This window comes from Arvicola amphibius, chromosome 6, assembly GCF_903992535.2.
Source record: "Arvicola amphibius chromosome 6, mArvAmp1.2, whole genome shotgun sequence".
In the NCBI taxonomy this organism is placed as follows: Eukaryota; Metazoa; Chordata; class Mammalia; order Rodentia; family Cricetidae; genus Arvicola; species Arvicola amphibius.
Genome location: NC_052052.2, coordinates 25,476,067 through 25,494,109, shown reverse-complemented (window position 1 = coordinate 25,494,109; position 18,043 = coordinate 25,476,067). Strand labels below are relative to the sequence as shown.

At 49.8% G+C, this 18,043-nt stretch overlaps 1 protein-coding gene across 1 annotated transcript in view; it reads left to right on the top strand.

The window, feature by feature from the left end:
* The window catches only part of Kiaa0319l (KIAA0319 like), a 106,746-nt gene extending 89,737 nt beyond the window's left edge, over window positions 1–17,009 (top strand). Inside the window, exons 13-21 of the mRNA XM_042055227.1 lie at window positions 1,472–1,620; window positions 2,524–2,675; window positions 2,974–3,112; window positions 4,161–4,320; window positions 9,487–9,629; window positions 10,204–10,326; window positions 10,740–10,830; window positions 11,689–11,780; window positions 15,893–17,009. Coding sequence (XP_041911161.1) covers window positions 1,472–1,620; window positions 2,524–2,675; window positions 2,974–3,112; window positions 4,161–4,320; window positions 9,487–9,629; window positions 10,204–10,326; window positions 10,740–10,830; window positions 11,689–11,780; window positions 15,893–16,080 — 1,237 coding nt within the window. The 3' untranslated portion in view covers window positions 16,081–17,009. The remainder of the gene's footprint in view (window positions 1–1,471; window positions 1,621–2,523; window positions 2,676–2,973; window positions 3,113–4,160; window positions 4,321–9,486; window positions 9,630–10,203; window positions 10,327–10,739; window positions 10,831–11,688; window positions 11,781–15,892) is intronic.
* The last annotated feature ends 1,034 nt before the right edge of the window (window positions 17,010–18,043 follow it).

Sequence of the window (18,043 nt, the reverse complement as noted above, 5' to 3'; positions counted from 1 at the left end):
AGTGTGTCCTGGGGTTTTGCAGGTCCAATCCATCTGCTAATGCATAGTTGGATTACATTTGAGAGGCAGGCCGGAGAGGTAATGGAGCAGAAAAATACCGTTGTTCAAAACTACCTGGTAAGGTTAGCCGAGGATGAGCAAGCAGCTACTAAGAGGAATTGAAAATTTATCTATAAAACAAAAACATGCCTATATTATTGTTCTTGGGAGACATTGTTTCTCAGTTAAGTTAGTCAAAGATCAAAGACTGTAGCCAAGATAATACTTTTTAAATTGAAATTACCTATTTGAGCCATTTTTGTTTGCAGTTTCTTTCAGCACTTATGAACCATAACAAATGGAACTTAAATTGTATACAGGATCCTGCAGGAAGCGAAGGGATTCTAGGGAAGTTGAAAAATTCTTTATTTCCAAAAACAGCAGCCACAGGACAGGTGGGGTTTAGTCTTAACATATATGTTCACACGCACACACACGCATATACATACAGACACTTTGTTACAGCACTGGAGATGGGTAGAGAAGGCTTTAGTTCCTCCTTAGGCAGTCTGTGTCAGGCACCAGACATCTTCTCTTCAGCTGCTTCGGAGATCTGGGTCTCCCTTAGCTCAGTGTGTTGTTGCTGTAACTGTTTATTGAAGGCAGACCTCAGGAACCCTCAGGCAGAATGTCAGTGGTACCTGCAGTCAGAGGTAGTGCTTCCTGGATGAGACAGACTCAGGAGAGGCCACTCTGGTGAGAGGTAATAAGTTTCAAAAGCAGAGCTGGGAGCTGGCAGCTTTCTCTGGTTGTCCTTAGTTGGAGGGATGCGTGGGTGTGCAGGGCTCTGGCTGTGTGAAGCCCTTGCCTGTGTGCTGGCCGGAAGCCTGCTGAAGGCTGCTGTGCCATGGGACACAGTGGGAAGGAGGCAGGCAGGATGTGGTGTCGCAGTGTTTTGTGGCACTGTCCATGATGTGGAAGAGACTCAGTTACAGAGCAGGGAGAAGACAGTTTTGTCCCAAGAGCCCCTCGGCAGCCCTGGCCTGCATCCGTCCCCCAACTTCTCCTCAGGAGGACTCGGGAGTGTGGATAAGAAGTGTGTTTTGCATCTTTGCAGGCAAGGGCAAACCAGCTAATGGGCCAGAAATGCTTCTCAGAAACCTCGTCCTTGGGTCATCCTGTTGAGCAGAGCTGCTCAGAGGACTATTTCTTATATAAACTAGAATAATGAAGAGTTTGAATGTTCTAGAAGCTCATATAAAAGATAAGCCCATATTTGTTGAAGAGTTGATGAGGGAAATTTTCTGACCAGAAGACGACTGTGTTTGGGGGCCAAGTGATACTTTCTCCAAACAGAATATTTTTAAACATTTTCTGGGAAAGGTTTGGGAAACAATTGTTCCTGTCTTAGTTGAGGCAATAATTGCTGTTCCTGCTGCCAGGAGAGCAGCAGACAGGTACAACTCCGCCTTCTGATTGCTGTCTTGTCTAGGGGGCCTGACGGGGTACAGCTGGAGAACTCCAACAGCAGCGTCGCCACTGTGACTGGTCTGCAAGTGGGGACCTATGTGTTCACCTTGACTGTCAAAGATGAGAGGAACCTGCAGAGCCAGAGCTCTGTGAATGTCATTGTCAAAGAAGGTGCGTCCTGCTGTGTATGTGCAGCAGCCTCCTCTGGGGTCTGATGGCCCAGGAAGCTACCTTGTCCCATTTGGGGGCAGAATTGATGAAAGGGAGACAGGGAAGCAGACTGGGGAGGGCGACTGTAATGTTGTAAACAGTCTTTGAGGGTAACTGTAAGTAACTGATTTTAGACCCCTTTCTCCCTGCACTCCCTACCTCATCCCCTGCTTCCTTCCTGATTTTCCTTCTCAAATGAATAGTGGAGGTATTAAGCAATTTGTTTTCTTTGTATTTTTAGTTTGCCCCATGCTAAGACCTGGGGTTTCTGTGACTCCCCGGTAGCAACAGTGACCCCTGCTGCCAGGCTCGGAATGACTGGCGCTGGAGTTGTCCTGGGTTATCTGGCTTGTCCCTCAGCCTTGTTGTGTTGCTGGTCGTAGAAGAACCACCCTATCAGTGGGTGACATCCGAGCAGTGTGCTGACCAAACTCTGTAACCCTCGGCCAGCCGAGCTTCTGTGCCATAGATCACACTCTTCCTTTTCCTGCGAGGTGAAGGGGGTGGGAGGGAACGGACCCTGGGGGCCCCCTGAGAGCAGCATTCGAAAGGAGAGGTCCTGGTGTTAACTGGCAAAACCAGGGTCTCGGGCTCTAAGCGCCCCCGGCCTTCATCTCCAGTCTCTAAATTTAAGTAGAGAAAGTCTCCCTCGAAGTAGAGAGCTGAAAACACGCTGTCCCCTCTGTGTGCAACAAACGGGAGAGCCTGGGAGCCTCGGCTCCAGTGGCTTTGTGCTACACCCTTGGACGAGCACTGAACAGCTCTCCCTTTAAGGTTCTTCAGTGTTAGCTCCTCATCAGCATCACAAGCAGCATCTTGCTTTTCCAGAATGTGACATTGTTTCAATGATGTCTCCTTGGTTAGAAATAAACAAGCCTCCAGTAGCCAAGATCACCGGGAATGTGGTGGTTACCCTGCCCACAAGCACTGCAGAGCTGGATGGCTCCAGGTCCTCGGATGACAAGGGGATAGTCAGCTACCTGTGGACTCGAGACGAGGCGAGCCCAGCTGCAGGGGTGAGTGGGCCAGAGTGGGAGTGCTGTGTAAAGTCAGGATAGGGGTGGGTGAAGAGGGGGATCCTACCCTCCAGTATCTGTTTTAACCACAATACCCCTATATCAAACCTAGATTGTGCTCTGGAATGGGGAGTCAAATGCCTTCCTGTGGGTCACCCTAGAAATTGGTGCACACAGCATCTTCTAGCCCCTGACCCTAAGGGCCATAAAGGGTGATGCTGTGTGGCTCAATCAGCAGCTTATTCCAAGAAAGGAGTGGCATTCTGTCCCACAACATCCGTGCTGTTCACCCCCACAGGAGGTGCTGAACCAGTCTGACCGTCACCCTGTCCTCCTCCTCTCTAACCTGGTTGAGGGGACCTACACGTTTCATCTGAAAGTGACGGACGCGAAGGGCGAGAGTGACACAGACCGGACCACCGTGGAGGTGAAGCCTGGTGAGCTCACTTCCTGTTCCTGTGCCTCCACCTCCCCGAGTCCCTGCAGACACCTAGCCAGCCTCAGAGAGGGTGGTTGTGCCGTGTCAGACAGACCTTGTGTCCCAACTCAGTCCCTTCTCCTCTGCACATGTCTGCGAGCAGGCTCGGGTACCATGGGATCTGAGCACAGGAATGGCTTGAGTCATGATTGTCTCATCAGCACCCAAATGCACAAAACAACTTATTTTTCTAAGTTGAGCCTCAGGCTTTATCTGACAATCCAGGGAAGTAAAGTGATGTCCTGCACACTTCTCAGGTTTTCAGAAATTGATGCCCTTAAATAGAAGTTTGCTTTTGTGATGCTTGGCTGCACCGGTGATAGGGAGGATGGCGGTGGGCAGGGCTGATGGCCCCTAGTAGAGATGTTAGCTCTTTACTCTTGGCCAGCTTGAGGCATGGCTCTACCTTGGGTCTCATGTGTGTTGAAAATCAGGCTACAGCCCTGGCTCTTCCATCCAAGTCTGCAGGCAAGGTTTTCTGGGCAATCCATGGTTGCTTCAGCTGTGCCTAGCAAGTGTAACCACATCTCAGTTCTAAAGGTCAACCGTGTGGCAGGCACTGAGGTCATTTCTTGGCTACCTGGACTTTCCGTGTTGGCTGCATCCATACCACCGTTAGGACGGTTGGAGGTGTACTCTCCCTCCGGTATTTATGAACAAAGCACAGCACATCCCTGAAAGTCTGGTGGGGTCTGGGGAGACCACTGACATGGTTAACTGGAGAGCTCAGCTGTGCCTGTCAAACAGGTCTTCCCTCCACTGCCCCCTCCCCATGAAGCCTGGTGCCTTGTGGTTTGCGCCTCACCCTGGGATTTGGGTGGCGGGGTGGTGGGAAGCTTTCCAAGCCTGCTCCTGATGGCTTTACCAAGAGTTTGCTCCTCTTCTTTCCCACTTGAAGAATGTCTAACTGCTGTCACCACTTCCCCTCCTGTGCCAAAGCAAAACACAGTGGCAGGCCTGTTTAACCGCTCCCTTCTGAAGCCATGGCTGATCCCTGTGCTTTGCAGACCCCAGGAAGAACAACCTGGTGGAGATCGTCTTGGATGTGAATGTGAGCCAGCTGACGGAGAGGCTGAAAGGGATGTTCATTCGCCAGATTGGGGTTCTCCTGGGGGTGCTGGATTCTGACATCATTGTGCAGAAGATTCAGCCGTACACGGAGCAGAGGTAGCTGGACAGTGAACGTGGAGGAAAAGGGAAATCCATGGAGGTCACAAGGCCCCAGCGGAACAGCAGTGGGGCTAAGTGGAGAAGGGCGGGTGCTCTGCCAGTCAGGCCTCGGGCCCTGTGGTAAAAAGTCAAACAGGCTCTGGGAGCAAGGTCAGAAGAGATCCTTTATGTTCACAAAGCTACCGTCTAAAAGGGAGACAACTGTGTTTGTCCTCACTGCACAGCTGGGGGCACACTGTGTGACCTTCAGGAAACAGCCAGGGAGGGCAGTTAGTTCTCCCGGGAGAGCTGAAGGAGGAGGAGCCCAAAGATACTCCAGAAATAAAAGTTTCCTTGCCCAGCACATACGAGATTTAAATGGCTCAGACGGGAACAGCAGGGCTGTGGGCCTGAGGTGGGATGGTGCAGGCTTCTAAAGGCAGTAGTCCAGGATGTGGTCGAAGGTGAGGCCAGTGGAGACAAAAAGTACAAACCACTCCAATTAGTACGTTGTAAAAGCAAGGCAACCCCATCTTAAATTTATCCTCAGGGAGATGAGTACTGGAGAGGTTAGAGAGGTTAAGGAGGAGCAGTTGGGAGCTTCTGCTTGTCCAGCAGCACAGTGAGTGTGCTTAGGTAAGGTGGGGGAGAAGCACAGAGGCTGTGGAGGCAGTGCTGTGCCTGCATCAGGACATTTAGAGATGAAGCTGGGCGAAGCTGCGCAGGTGATTCAGGCCATGGACTCAGGCTAGGGAGGAAGAAGGAACTCACTTGACTGTTGAATTTGGGGTAACTTCTTGTCCTCATGTAGCCCAAGATGGATTTGAACCCCTGAACCTCCTGCCTCCAGACTTTCTGAGAGAGAGGATTATAGTTGATGCTTTGGTTAGGGTTAATATTGCTGTGAAGAAACAGCATAACCACCACAACTCTTTTTTGTTTTTGGTTTTGGTTTTTTGAGACAGGGTTTCTCTGTAACTTTGGGGCCTGTCCTGGAACTCGCTCAGTAGAAAAGGCTGACCTCGAACTCATATAGATCCGCCTGTTTCTGCCTCCTGAGTGCTGGGATTAAACTCGTGCGCCACCACCGCCCAGCTACCACCACAACTCTGATAAAGGAAAATATTTAATTTAGTTCAGAGGTTTAGTCCATTATCTTCATAACAGCATGCAGGCACACGAGGAGTTGAGAATTCTACATTTGATCCACAGGGAGCAGAAGCCACTGTGTGTCACACTGAGTGTAGCTTGAGCAAGAGACCTCAAAGCCCACCCCACCGTGACACACTTCCTCCAACAAGGCCACCCCTACTACAACAAAATCACACCTTCCTATGAAGTTATTTTCCTTCAAACCTCCACATTGGGAACCTGGGGATGGGAAGTTAAAATAAGAACAAAAACAAAACCTATCAAAGACTAGGAATCAAAGCCAGGACGGATGACACTGGGACATGTCAGGGGCAAGGTGATGCATGACCCTAGAGCCCACAGCATTCAAGGGGAAAGCAGAGGAAGAAACGGTAAACCTGGAGAGAACCACAGGGAGGGTGGCTGGCAGCTAGGCATGACCTGGTGGTGGGGCTGCCTGCAGCGCATTCGGAACACACAGCCCAAGGGATATGCTCTGCAGATTGCCAACAAGGCAGGACAGTGTTACTCTACGAGCACACAGAAGTCTGCATAGAAACCTTTGCGGAAGCTGCTGCTGGGTAAAGGATGGAGAGTGGATACAGACTCACCTCTCTATTTTTTTCCCCACACCACAAGAGGGCGTGGGAAATCTCACACACGGGACACAGACCGCACACGCCGCTCTGTGACAGAACCCCGGGCCCTCGGACTTGCAAGCGCCGCACTTAATAGGCTGAGCTATTGCTCAGCTCCAGACTCACTTCTTAAAGACAGGCCACCTCTCAGCCTTTTTGTTGCCTCGGGCAAAGTGCCAGTCTAAGGAACTGGCTGTTGGAGAGGTGTGGGATTCAGACAACACAGGTGATACTGGGTCCTGTTAGATCTGTGTGAGGGGCCCAGGGAGATGCATCCTGAGCTTGGGAGCATCTGTGAGGGCTGATGACTGGGAGCAGCTCCAAGGAGGGATGCTAACTTTGAGCAGCAGTGGTGTCAGAGCTAAGATTCCTCAACAGCTACTGCTGTCACTCCAGCTTCTCGGGACAGTCACCTAGAGATTTAATGAGACCCAGGTCTCATCCTAAGTGGATGGGGCTGGACCTCTGCAGTGTACAGGCATCCAGGGACTCTGATCCACAGTCCACCGGGTCAGGGAAATGACGAGGACATCTTTCTTCCTTTTTTCATTTCTCGTATATATGCATGTGCCGTGAGTGCAGGTGCCTGCAGAAGCTGGAGGAATCAGATCCCTCTGGAGCTCAGGTTCCAGGCAGTAGTGAGCTGCCTCCCGTGGGAGCTGGTACTCAAACCTCTGTAAGAGCAGTGTGCATTCTTAACTACTGAGCCATTTTTCCAGCCCCAGGACTCTTTTCTTTAAAAATAAAAAATAAAACAAACAGCTCAACCAACAACAACAAAAAGCTGTGCTGTCTAGGGAGCAGACTAGGACAGACAGCTGCTTAGATTGCCGGGGTAGAAGTGTGGCGTCACTGCAGGTGGGCATAAAGAAGAACAGGGCTAGGTGAGGACTTCAGGGGGGGCTCCTCTGTAGTGAGAAGGCCACTTGGTCATTTCCAGCCGCCCAGAACCAAAATAACCACACAGAAACTATTAATTAAATCACTGCTTGGCCCATTAGCTCTAGCTTCTTACATCTGAATTTAACCCATTTCTATTAATCTGTGTATCGCCATGTGGCTGTGGCTTACCAGCTAAAGTTCTGGCACCATCTCTGGTGGGGACTACATGGCTTCTCTCTGACTCTGCCCTTCATTCTCCCAGCATTCAGTCCAGTTCTCCCCTCCTAGCTCTTCTCCGCCCCACCCTGCTCTGCTATAGGCTCAAAGCAGTTCTTTATTCATTAACGGTAATCATGGCATACAGAGAGAAGTCCCACATCAGTCCTCCTTTGAGGGAGGTGCACACCACAGGGATAAAGAAGGGCCTTATGTCCTGTCTTCCACACAGTACGTACCCTGGGAAGTGTGGGAAATACCTCCTCTCTCAACCTGCTTATCACCTGTGAACACTCTGGTACTTAGTTTATAGCATTCATGTCAAGGCTTAAATATGACCATGTGGGACCAAGAGGTGGCTCGGTAAGTAAAGGAGACTGCCGCTAAACTTGATGACCCGAGTTCAATCCCTGGGACTCCCATAGTGGAAAGAGAGAATTGGTTTCCACAAGTTGCCCTTGGAGTTCCATACACATCCACACACAAAGTAGTGTAGTAAAAATTTAATAAGCTATTTGTATAAATCGTAACATGTAGTATTTGATCAGTGATGGTTTTGTGTTGTAAATGTTAGTTTTTTTCACTCTGGTCCCATGTTGGTACACCAAAATGCTGTTGTTTGGTTTTTACTCTTTTCTACATTGGCTCTTTGGGCAGGGGTACCACCCAGCTCCCAACTAAAATACGCAGAGGCTTATTATTTCTTTTAAGTGGCTGGCCTTAGTTTGGCTTGTTTCTAGTCAGCTTTTCTTAAATTATCTCATCTATCTTTTGCCTCTGGCCTTTTACCTTTCTTTATTTCTGTATATCTTACTTTATTTCTTATTCCATGGCTGGCTATGTAACTGGATGGCTGGCCCCTGATGTCCTCCTCCCCTTCTCCTTTCTTGCTCCTTCCTCTTATTCCAGATTTCTTCAAATTATTCTGTCTGCCTGCCAGCCCTGCCTATCCTTTCTCCTTCCTTGCTATGGCCGATCAGCTCTTTATTAGACCATCAGGTGCTTGAGGCAGGCAAAGAAACACAGCTTCACAGAGTTAAGCAAGTGCAACAGGAAAGAATGCGACACATCTTTGCATCACTAAACAAATGTTCTGCAGCATAAACGAATGGAACACATCTTCAACTAATATTCCATGACAGTTTTGTTTGTTTGCTTTTTATTTTAAGACAGGGTCTCACTATGTAGACCTTGCTGACCTGTAACATGCTATGTAGACTAGAACTCACAGGGGTCCACCTGCCTCCGCCTTGAGTGGTCGGTTTAAAGGTACGTGTCACCACCCTGGCTGTTACTTACTACCACAAGTTTATTTTGAGACACGCTGGATTGAGGCATCACTGGAGACCTGGGCTCTATAATCTCAGCAAGTTTCTGCTGATACAGATTAGTCACTATTTGTCCTGTGCAAATGGAGATAAAGATGTGAGGGTTATTGGTAGAGACAAAAATAAAAGCTGTACACATGGATTACAGGAGGAATGGTTTATGATAAAGATTGTATCAGGTCTGGAATTTGCAGGGCCCCACTGTTAGCTTCACTTTGTTGTAAGTAGCTTTTAGTCAGAAGTAGGACAGTTCAGCCCAATTTATATGTCATGTCACATGTGGACGATGCTGCAATACTTTAGGGTAGCTTGTCCTGGAATCAGCTGGGCCAGGGCATTTGGGATACTTAGGGCCCCTCAGCCACCCTATATGCTAAGGGGTCAATATCTTGGGCAAACCTCTAAGTCCACATGGCCCACTGATTAGGAAGGTTTGCTTTGTGATGCTAAGGAACAGGCCACCAGAGAGACCTGAGTTCAGATGACAGGCAGAAAGCAAACAGATTCTGGGCTTGGAGTGGCAACCCTACTGTGTGGAGTCTGTCTTTTTGCTTCACAGTAACGGTTGTTTGGTGTATGGGCAATCTTTCCAGCAGGTCACATTTATGAGGTGCTGTGCCGTGATTTACTAGTCACCCAAGCACCACCCTGCTACACAGGCAGCGAAGACTGGAAGCAGGGATAGGGCCACACCCACCCTGCTTTTCTTGCTGTCCTGCAAGCTGTGTGGACCACAGTTGCTGACAGTCAGGGTATTCGTAAAAGGGTAAACTTTAGGGTCCTGTGTTACAGGGTGGGGCTGTGTGACCCTGGGTGAGTTAGCTCCTCTGGGCCCCCATTTTGTCCCTTGTAAAATGAAGGTGGGGAAGAAAGCAGTGCGTGACACCACAGGCTGAGCACTGTCTCGCAGATACAGGGTGCTTAGCGGATGAGGTTATGGCAGCCACTCGGGCCCACTCCAGCACACTCATTGTTGTCTGTCTCCACAGCACCAAGATGTTATTCTTTGTTCAGAATGAGCCTCCCCACCAGCTCTTCAAAGGCCATGAGGTGGCAGCCATGCTCAAGAGTGAACTGCGGAAGCAGAAGGCTGACTTCCTGATGTTCAGAGCCCTGGAAATCAACACAGTCAGTGAGTCATGGGAAGCTGAGAGCAAAGCAAACGACCTTTCACCCGGAGGGAGATTCTCACCCCAGGGCCCACAGGCCCCTGACAGTGCTCAGGGAACTGTGAGCCTGAGGAGGAAAATACTTGTATTTTTATTTTATCCAACCTTGCCTCCAGATTCCCCATCACCCTCAGTTTTGAAGGCAGGCAGCACTAACAGAACATAGCTGGCAGCACACTGTGGGCAATAGCATTCGCACAGCGCTGCTTCAGAAGTAGCTGTTGTCAGACCCACTGCAGAGCTTCTTCCTTAGTGCTTTAATAGATACATGTCTACTTTTAAAACTTTGGGTTCTTAAAGTCTATAGTATTTTATGTATTGTTTCTGGATTACATTGCTCTGAAGAGGAGGCATGCCGGATGGACAGTCACTAGTGCAGACAGCAAAAGGAGACTTATGGGAGCTGTTTGACCAAGGTCTAGCACCTGCCTATCAACATGAAGCTAACATGAAACAAGGGACTTCAATTTCCATGACCTCTGAAGCTTTCGTTTGCCTTGCTCTTTCTCACGCTTACCTCTTTCCTGCCACCTTCAGCATGTCAGCTGAACTGTTCTGACCACGGCCACTGTGACTCATTCACCAAGCGCTGTATCTGTGACCCATTTTGGATGGAGAATTTCATCAAGGTGCAGCTGAGGGACGGAGACAGCAACTGTGGTGAGTGAGTGCGTGGCTTCATGCCAGCCAGCTTGGCTGCAGAATGGCGCTGTGCTGCGGGGGTAGGTGTTGGTGTTCAAGGTGGATGAGCAGGCAGAACTCTGTATTTTCTGTTTGCAGAGGACTCTTTGGTCCCTTCCTCCACACTTTCTGAATGCCAGCAGAGGGTTCTGCAGCAGTCAGAGCAGCTGCGCGCTGTGACCTGAATCCCATGTGCTTCCAGGCGGCCCCTTGTCTTTTTGGAGTGCCTGCATGGTGTGACCTCATGGGAACCTACATTCCCATCTTAGAGTTGTGCCCAGAGCATTGCTAGAGTGGGGCCTGGGACACACGGGCATTTTAGACGCTTGCAAGCTTCCACTCCCCCTCCCCAGGAGCCGGGCACATTCTTACCTTTTGTGATTTCTTTGCAGAGTGGAGCGTGCTGTATGTTATTATTGCAACCTTTGTCATTGTTGTTGCCTTGGGAATCCTGTCTTGGACTACTATCTGCTGCTGCAAGAGGTGAGGTGAAGGGCGCTGACAAGTATGTGTTGGAGTCTGTGTGGCTCGTCACAGAACCTCTCCATGAGGAGGTGCCTGGCACCTTCCTTGCAGGCAACCAGTCACTGGGATGGGATTTGACCACCTAAGGCCTGTGGCAGAAAAATCCTCATTTCCCACTCCTGAAGGCAGAAGCATTGCCCTCATTTAAGGGGTGTCACTGCAGATATTTGCAAGGTGGGGACCCTGGTGGAGGTGTGGCTGGGTGCATGTACTCTGCAGTGTTCTGAGCCATCCTCACACCTGGACATAGACTTAGACTTGAGTTCATGATTGCATGTTCTAGTTTGTTTTTACTTGAGACAGCCTAGCTAGCTGTATTAATTATTTTATGGTTACATTGATTGTATATTTTTCACTGTTAAGCATGATTTCAAGCTATAGGCATAACTCAGTGGTAGAACACTTGCCTGGCATGTGCAAGACTTTTGTGTGTGGTGATAGCACCTGAACCAAAAATTTTGAGTTTTGTATGTCATGATAACATTCAGAAGGCATTATCATTTTTTATATTCCCCAACAGCCTTCTCCCAATCCACAGATAAGGAAACCCAGGCTTAAATACTCAACTGAGAGCAATTTGAGAGGGTTGGGACTAAATCTGATATATTTGCCTTATTTAAAACTTAGAAAAGTATGGTTTTTTAAAAGCCCCACCAGCCAAATAACCCATCAGCAGAGTGCACTGCTTCTCTCGCTGTCTGCTGCGCTTTCTAGCCAGCCCATCCCACAGCGGCCACAACTCCTTGTCTCAGGTTGCCACCTGCACTTCGAGCCTCACAGACCTTCCTGAGCAGAGATGGGGGTTGTGTTTTTTAGGCAAAAAGGAAAACCCAAGAGGAAAAGCAGATACAAGATCCTGGATGCCACTGATCAGGAAAGCCTGGAGCTGAAGCCAAGCTCCCGAGCAGGTAGGACTCTGGGAGCTGGTGCTGAGGGCTGGACTGCGTGTTCCGTCCCCATGCTCCTTTCACCTCGTGCTCCTTTGCCTGCTCATCCCAGGTTTGCTTCTCGCTCAGTGACCCTGTGGTCACTGCCAGGGGCCTCAGTCTCTTGAACCTGAGCAGTCTGTCCCTTCCAGGCAGAGACCAGATCGGAACCTGCTTTTCCTCTGACCTTCTGCTATCCCACCCTCTCCATCATTAAGCAGATCCCAGCTGCCTTCAGTCTTATGGCAGCTGCTTTCCTGATGTCTGTGGGTCCTGGGGGCCAGGTGTCTCCCACTATGACTCCTGCTACACAAGCCCTTCCTGAACCGATCAGTAGCTGAGGTTCCCTCATGAGGGCCCCAGCACAGGTCATCTGTCTGTGGGAGTCGCTCTCCATGTAAGCTGTTTCTAAACTGTTTTTACAGAAAGCATTTATTAGCCGGGTGGTGGTGGCCCACGCCTTTAATCCCAGCACTTGGGAGGCAGAGGCAGGCGGATCTCTGTGAGTTCAAGGCCAGCCTGGTCTACAAGAGCTAGCTCCAGGACAGGCTCCAAAGCTACAGAGAAACCCTGTCTCGGGAAAAAAAAAAAAAAAAAAAAAAAAAAAAGAAAGAAAAGAAAAGAAAAGAAAGTGTTTATTAAACACCCTTCTGCTTAAAGCTTTGTATTGAAGAGGCTGTGGTGGAGACAGGCCTAAGACCCTCTGCCCTAGAGAAGACAGAGCTATAGAGAATGAGTGTTCACAAGCACCTGGGCTCTGCACCAGGCAGCTCCATTGTGAGTCCTGAGTCTAAAGTGGGCCTAGTTACCAGAGCAGCAGTCGGAACACTCCCCCAAACAAATACTGTGTGCAACCAGCTTCCAGAGTGGCCAGTGCGGCCCCTGTGGCTTTACTCCTGACCATGTTTCCTCCACAACTCTCCTTGGCTTGGTTACATGGCCTATGCTTCTGTTTACTTCCCATCTTGTTCATCTCCAGTCTGTTCTGCTGCTTCATGTTCAGAACGTTTATTTCTCATCCCTGTTTGGCCTCCCAAAACCACTCACAACTCTCCAGAGTGATAGGAAAAGGTCTTAATGAAGAGTACACGGGAGGGAGGCCCGAGAGAGGCGCGGCAGGTAAAGTGCTGCCGCCAGTTTTGAGAATCTGCATTCAAGCTCCAGGAGCCACAAGCTGGAAGAAGCGTGCATAATCTCACATACTCACAGCAAGGAAGGAGGGATACAGTTTAAAACAAAGCAGCAGTGAAGCTGAGTGTGAAGGATGAGTAACATCAGATCAGTCAACAGCACTGCAGACAGAGGAATGGGAGGGTGAAGTCTCACTGCTTGGAGGGGCAGAGAGCATTTGGGGATGTGGACAAAAGCTATTTACACTGGCAAAGTGAGCCAGAGTGAATGACCCAAGGCTGGATACAGATGAACAGGTCTTTGCTGAGGTTCCCCCTAAGAGTAGTGGGGTGCCTTACATGGGGTTAGGGCTGAGCATCTGTCTGGGTGGTACCACAATGTGGTGTTTCGAACATGCTCAGTGAGTCTAGTGACAGCATGCAGCAGGCTAAAGGGAGAACTGCAGATAGGGAGCCTGGTCTGAGGAGGTGGTGACAGCGCAGAGGAGCAGACAGGGTCAAAGCCGATTCCCATCTAGATGTTGACAGAATCAGGACAGTTGTTACCAGGGCTGTTAGAGAAGAATCAAACTGAACCCAGCAGAATGGGCGGTCAGGCCTGAAAGATGGGATTCTTTGCCAGTTAGGATCAGCACCTCAAAAGTGGGTCGCGGCCCTAAAAAGACCCAGGCACCCAAGATTGGCTGCAGAGGGGAAGCGTTGTCATAAAAGTCCTGGCTCCAGGGACCCTAGCCTGCAGGGCTGGCAGAGTGGAGGACTGTAGAGGTTAGGAGTGGGAAAACATGTCCTATGGATTTTGAAGCTTTTTCAAAATTAAATTACAAAGATAATCTGAGAATGGGGACAGAGGGCCAGGACTCATGACCAGATTGCGTGCAGGGCAGGGCCTGGTGGTGAAATTCCTGGAGTGGGAGTGTCATGAAGGGCTATAGACCAGGCTGGCCTCAAACTCAGATCTGCCTGCCTCTGCATCTTGAGTGCTGGGATTCAAAGCATGCGCCATCACCACCTGTCCAAAATTACTTTTTTACCACTCACAAAAGTGGCTATTCTCTGTTTGCCAGAATACTGGAAATACAGCAGGTGGAGTTGTCACAGGGAATATACCTAAGAAATCAGCCCCTGGCCCTCTCTTTGTGCTACCGTCCAGGCAGTGCCCAGGTTAATAGTATCTTGGAGTCAGATTGCAAATGGTGCCACGTGCTGGGCCGCATTCCCCACGTTGCTTACAGCAGGTACGCACCCAGTCACCTACGGACAGGTACATGGTTACCAGTTACACTGCTCATCACTGTCTTCTAGAGGACACACACGGAGCTCTGTTGAGTGCAGACTCAGAAAACTGTTGAGTTCCAGCGATGTGTGTGTAGTTTTCACTGATGGTTCCCCAGCTTTGTCACTTTTCGAGGGTGAAGTACATGAGCAGCAGCTGTGGTAGACAGGTGTCAGGTGAGAGATGGGGCTGCACAGCCAAGGAGGGATCCCTTAAAGGCCCTTGTCCTTTGCTGTGGGGAAGAGAGGAGGGTGTGGGCACTAGGAAGGAAGTGAATACTCTTTTAAGGTCTCCAGTGGAGGGGCTGTGGGAGAAGGAACAGCATTTATGGGAAAAAGCAGCGCCTTTTCCTGGACCTTCCATTGCCACTGTTTCCACCACACTGGAGAGGGCCATGGTGCCAGTGCTTTTCTGTGGCTCTGCTGCACTGATGCCCTGAGGCTCTGGATGTGACTGCAGGCATACCCCAGAATTGTACCCCCTGTAATGGTGGGCCTTAGCCCACACTGCATGGCCAAAACACTTGTGGATGAGGTCCACCACAGGGTGTGATCCCTGAGTGGGATGGGAGTGGTCGGGTCTGAAGCCTTGGGAGACCAGAGACTCACAGCTGTCAGGCTGCCCACCAGTCTTTTCAGGGTACCACTGATGTTTAGACAGATGGATGGCGAGTTGTGGACTGCCTGACAGAAGTACAACTCACCTGACAGCCACCACTTTTAACAAGTGGAAAGCTAGCTCCTGTGGTTGGCAGTGCCAGTGTAGACCACTGCTGGAGTGATCTTGTTGGCTATTCCTACTTGCAGTCATCTCTCTGGGAATGGGATCTACCCTAAAGCTGTTGACAAACAGTTCATCCCTGTGTCTCTATAGTGAGGGAAAACCTGTGAAGGTAACTGTTGTGGCCTTTAGAGTTTCAGTTTTGTGGATTTTTAAAAGATTCTTTATGTGTAGTTGTGCTGTCTGCATAAGTGTATGTCCACATGAACCATGGAGTCGAGGTGTTGGGATCCCCTGGAGATGTAGTTACAGAAGCCACGTGTCGTGGGCACTGGAAATAAGACTTAGGCCTTTGGAGGAGCAGCAGCTACTGCTCTTAACTGCTGATCCATCCAGCCCCAGACGCTTCTTACAGAACATGGTGTGTGCCGGGCGGTGGTGGCGCTCACCTTTAATCCCAGCACTCAGGAGTCGCAGAGGCAGGTGGATCTCTCTGAATTCAAGGCCTGGTCTACAAGAGCTAGTTCCAGGACAGACTCCAAAGCTAGAGAAACCCTGTCTCAAAAACAAAACAAAACAAAACAACAAATAAACAAACAGAACATAGTGTGTTCTGATAACATGGCTGCTTGGGACTGTATCTGAACGAGAATCCACTCATTTTAAAATCTTACTTTTGTGGTGTGTGCGTGTTGAGAAGGGTCTCACTATGTAGCTCTGTTCAGGGTCGTAATGAAGGAGAACAGACCACCACTTGGCCACACCAACTGAAGCTCAGGAGTATAGCAGAGTCCAGGTCTTATCTCCAGGCTTTGCCCTCTGAGCTCTTCTAGGCAGCCCAGCCTTCCTCCCACCTGTTCTTCCTGTAGGATGCCTGGTGGTCTTCCTTGTCTCCTTTCTAGGCAGAGATGAGGATGGGCTACGGCTCAGGCCTCAGAAGGTGTTTCCTGACACTGGGCTTTTCTTGGCAGGCAGCAAACAGAAAGGCCCCATGCTGAGCAGCAGCTTGATGCACTCAGAGTCGGAGCTGGACAGCGATGATGCCATCTTCACATGGCCAGACCGGGAGAAAGGCAAACTCCTGCATGGTCAAAATGGATCTGTGCCGAATGGGCAAACACCTTTGAAGACCAGGAGCCCACGGGAGGAGATCTTATAACTCCTTGGTCTGTCTCATCAAATTGGGCCCCAGTGCCAGGGGCCAGAGCACGTCTAGGCTGGTTCCTGACCTCCTGGGTCTGAGGGCAGCTGCTCTCCCAGCATGTGCTGGTCACTCCATCCCAACAGCCCTCTTCAGAACTGCTGGTACTTGAATCCACAGATACTTTATAGGAACCCCTGAATGAAGCTGTGAATGAAGGTTTCCTCTATGAACCTATGTGGTAGGCCCCTCCCCCCCAATATCCTCATCTCAGGGCCTCACTTTGCACACATGTTCCTGCCCCCTGCCTGAGAGCAGACACAGCCAGCCCCTTAGCCTCTCCTCTGCTGTTAGAACAGTGCAGCTGAGCCCAGAGCCGAGTGCCACCAGCCTAGCCCTCGGCATAGTCTGTTAGCTTCTCTGGGACAGTGTGCCCTGCCTTTCCCAGGCCAAGAGAAATCCTTGCCCACTAACTGCTGCCTGACCCCTCATCTCAAGAGCGGGCTTGTGTACTGACCGTATCAGGGATGTAGGGGGCTTGCTGGGGATGACCAGCACCTGCTTCCAGGCTCAGGCCACCCCTCATTCTCCCAGAGGAGATAGCCACAGCTCGACTGGAACTCTGTGGCATTCGCGCGCATGTGTGTGACTGCCCCACTGTGGTCCCTTCCTTGTCCCTCCATCCATGTCTTTTCTGTGTCCTTTGCACGCGTGAGTGCTTGAGTGTATGTGTACCTGTTCCTTATAGGTCTCTTGGCTGCTCTAAGGCAGCTCTAACTTGGAGACTTTCAGCTCCTTGGAAGACTATTAATCCCTCTGGCCCTGTCACCAGTTCCTCAGCCATGGTGTCGGGAGTTTCAGGGAGAGTGACTTTTTAAACAAAGGACTTACAATTTCTACTGCTGCACTATCTGTTGTGAGATAATTAAACATGCTATTTAATTGTGTGCCTGACTACTACTAGGTTGTGCTTTTTATACTACATCCATGACCTGCAGGGCCCGAGACTGCTGCAGACCCCATGAGGTCACCATCCTGAATCCTGCACACTGGTGGTCCAGGGCTCCCGCCTGCCATGGTAGGTGAGCTTGTGCCACAGGAATGCTGGCTGCCCTAGATGCTCTTTGATTTTGACCTTTTGTTACATAAAAATGACTTCTGTCCACCTATGACCATGCTGAGGGGCACAATAAGAACTTTAGGGCAATATTGTTGCTTTTTGAGTTCCCAATATTTCAAGAATACCAAAAGGAATATATCCACTGTCACATATCCCAGTCCTACCACAGAGGCCGGGATGCACATCTCAGTGTATCACAACTGACAGTGACGCTAGGCCGTCCCATCTGAGAACAGCTGGCAGGGCTAGGCCGTCCCATCTGAGAACAGCTGGCAGGGCTAGGCCGTCCCATCTGAGAACAGCTGGCAGGGCTAGGCCGTCCCATCTGAGAACAGCTGGCAGGGCTAGGCACAAGAGGCTGACAAGCTGACAGCTGAGTGTGAAGAGGAGAAAGTGAACCTCCTGTGTGTCAGCAAATAAAATAATCCCTTCTGTATGGAATCTAAAGTACTGGCTAAGAGGTAAGTGTGGTTATGTAAGATCATTCTATAGAATGCTCATACCTTTTATAGTTTAACTCAGGTTGTTCCATGTTGTGAATATTTTGAGAAAACCCCTAAAATGTCAGGACAAGAATCTATAGAAACTTAAAAACCAGCCAAGGGAGATTATTTCAACCAACCAATCAGAAAGCAGGAATAGAACCAGTTGTAGTGGTGCCATGCCTATAATTCCAGCATTTAAGAGGGCCAAGGTACAAAAGATGCCATGACTTTGAGACCAGGCTTGGGCATACAGAGAGATCTTGCTTCAAAAGGAAATGAACTGGAAAAGATGGTTCAGTATTACGAGGATTTGCTGCTCTTGCAGAGGACTGGAGTTTGGATCCTAGCATGTACACTGGGTAGCTTAACTATGTCT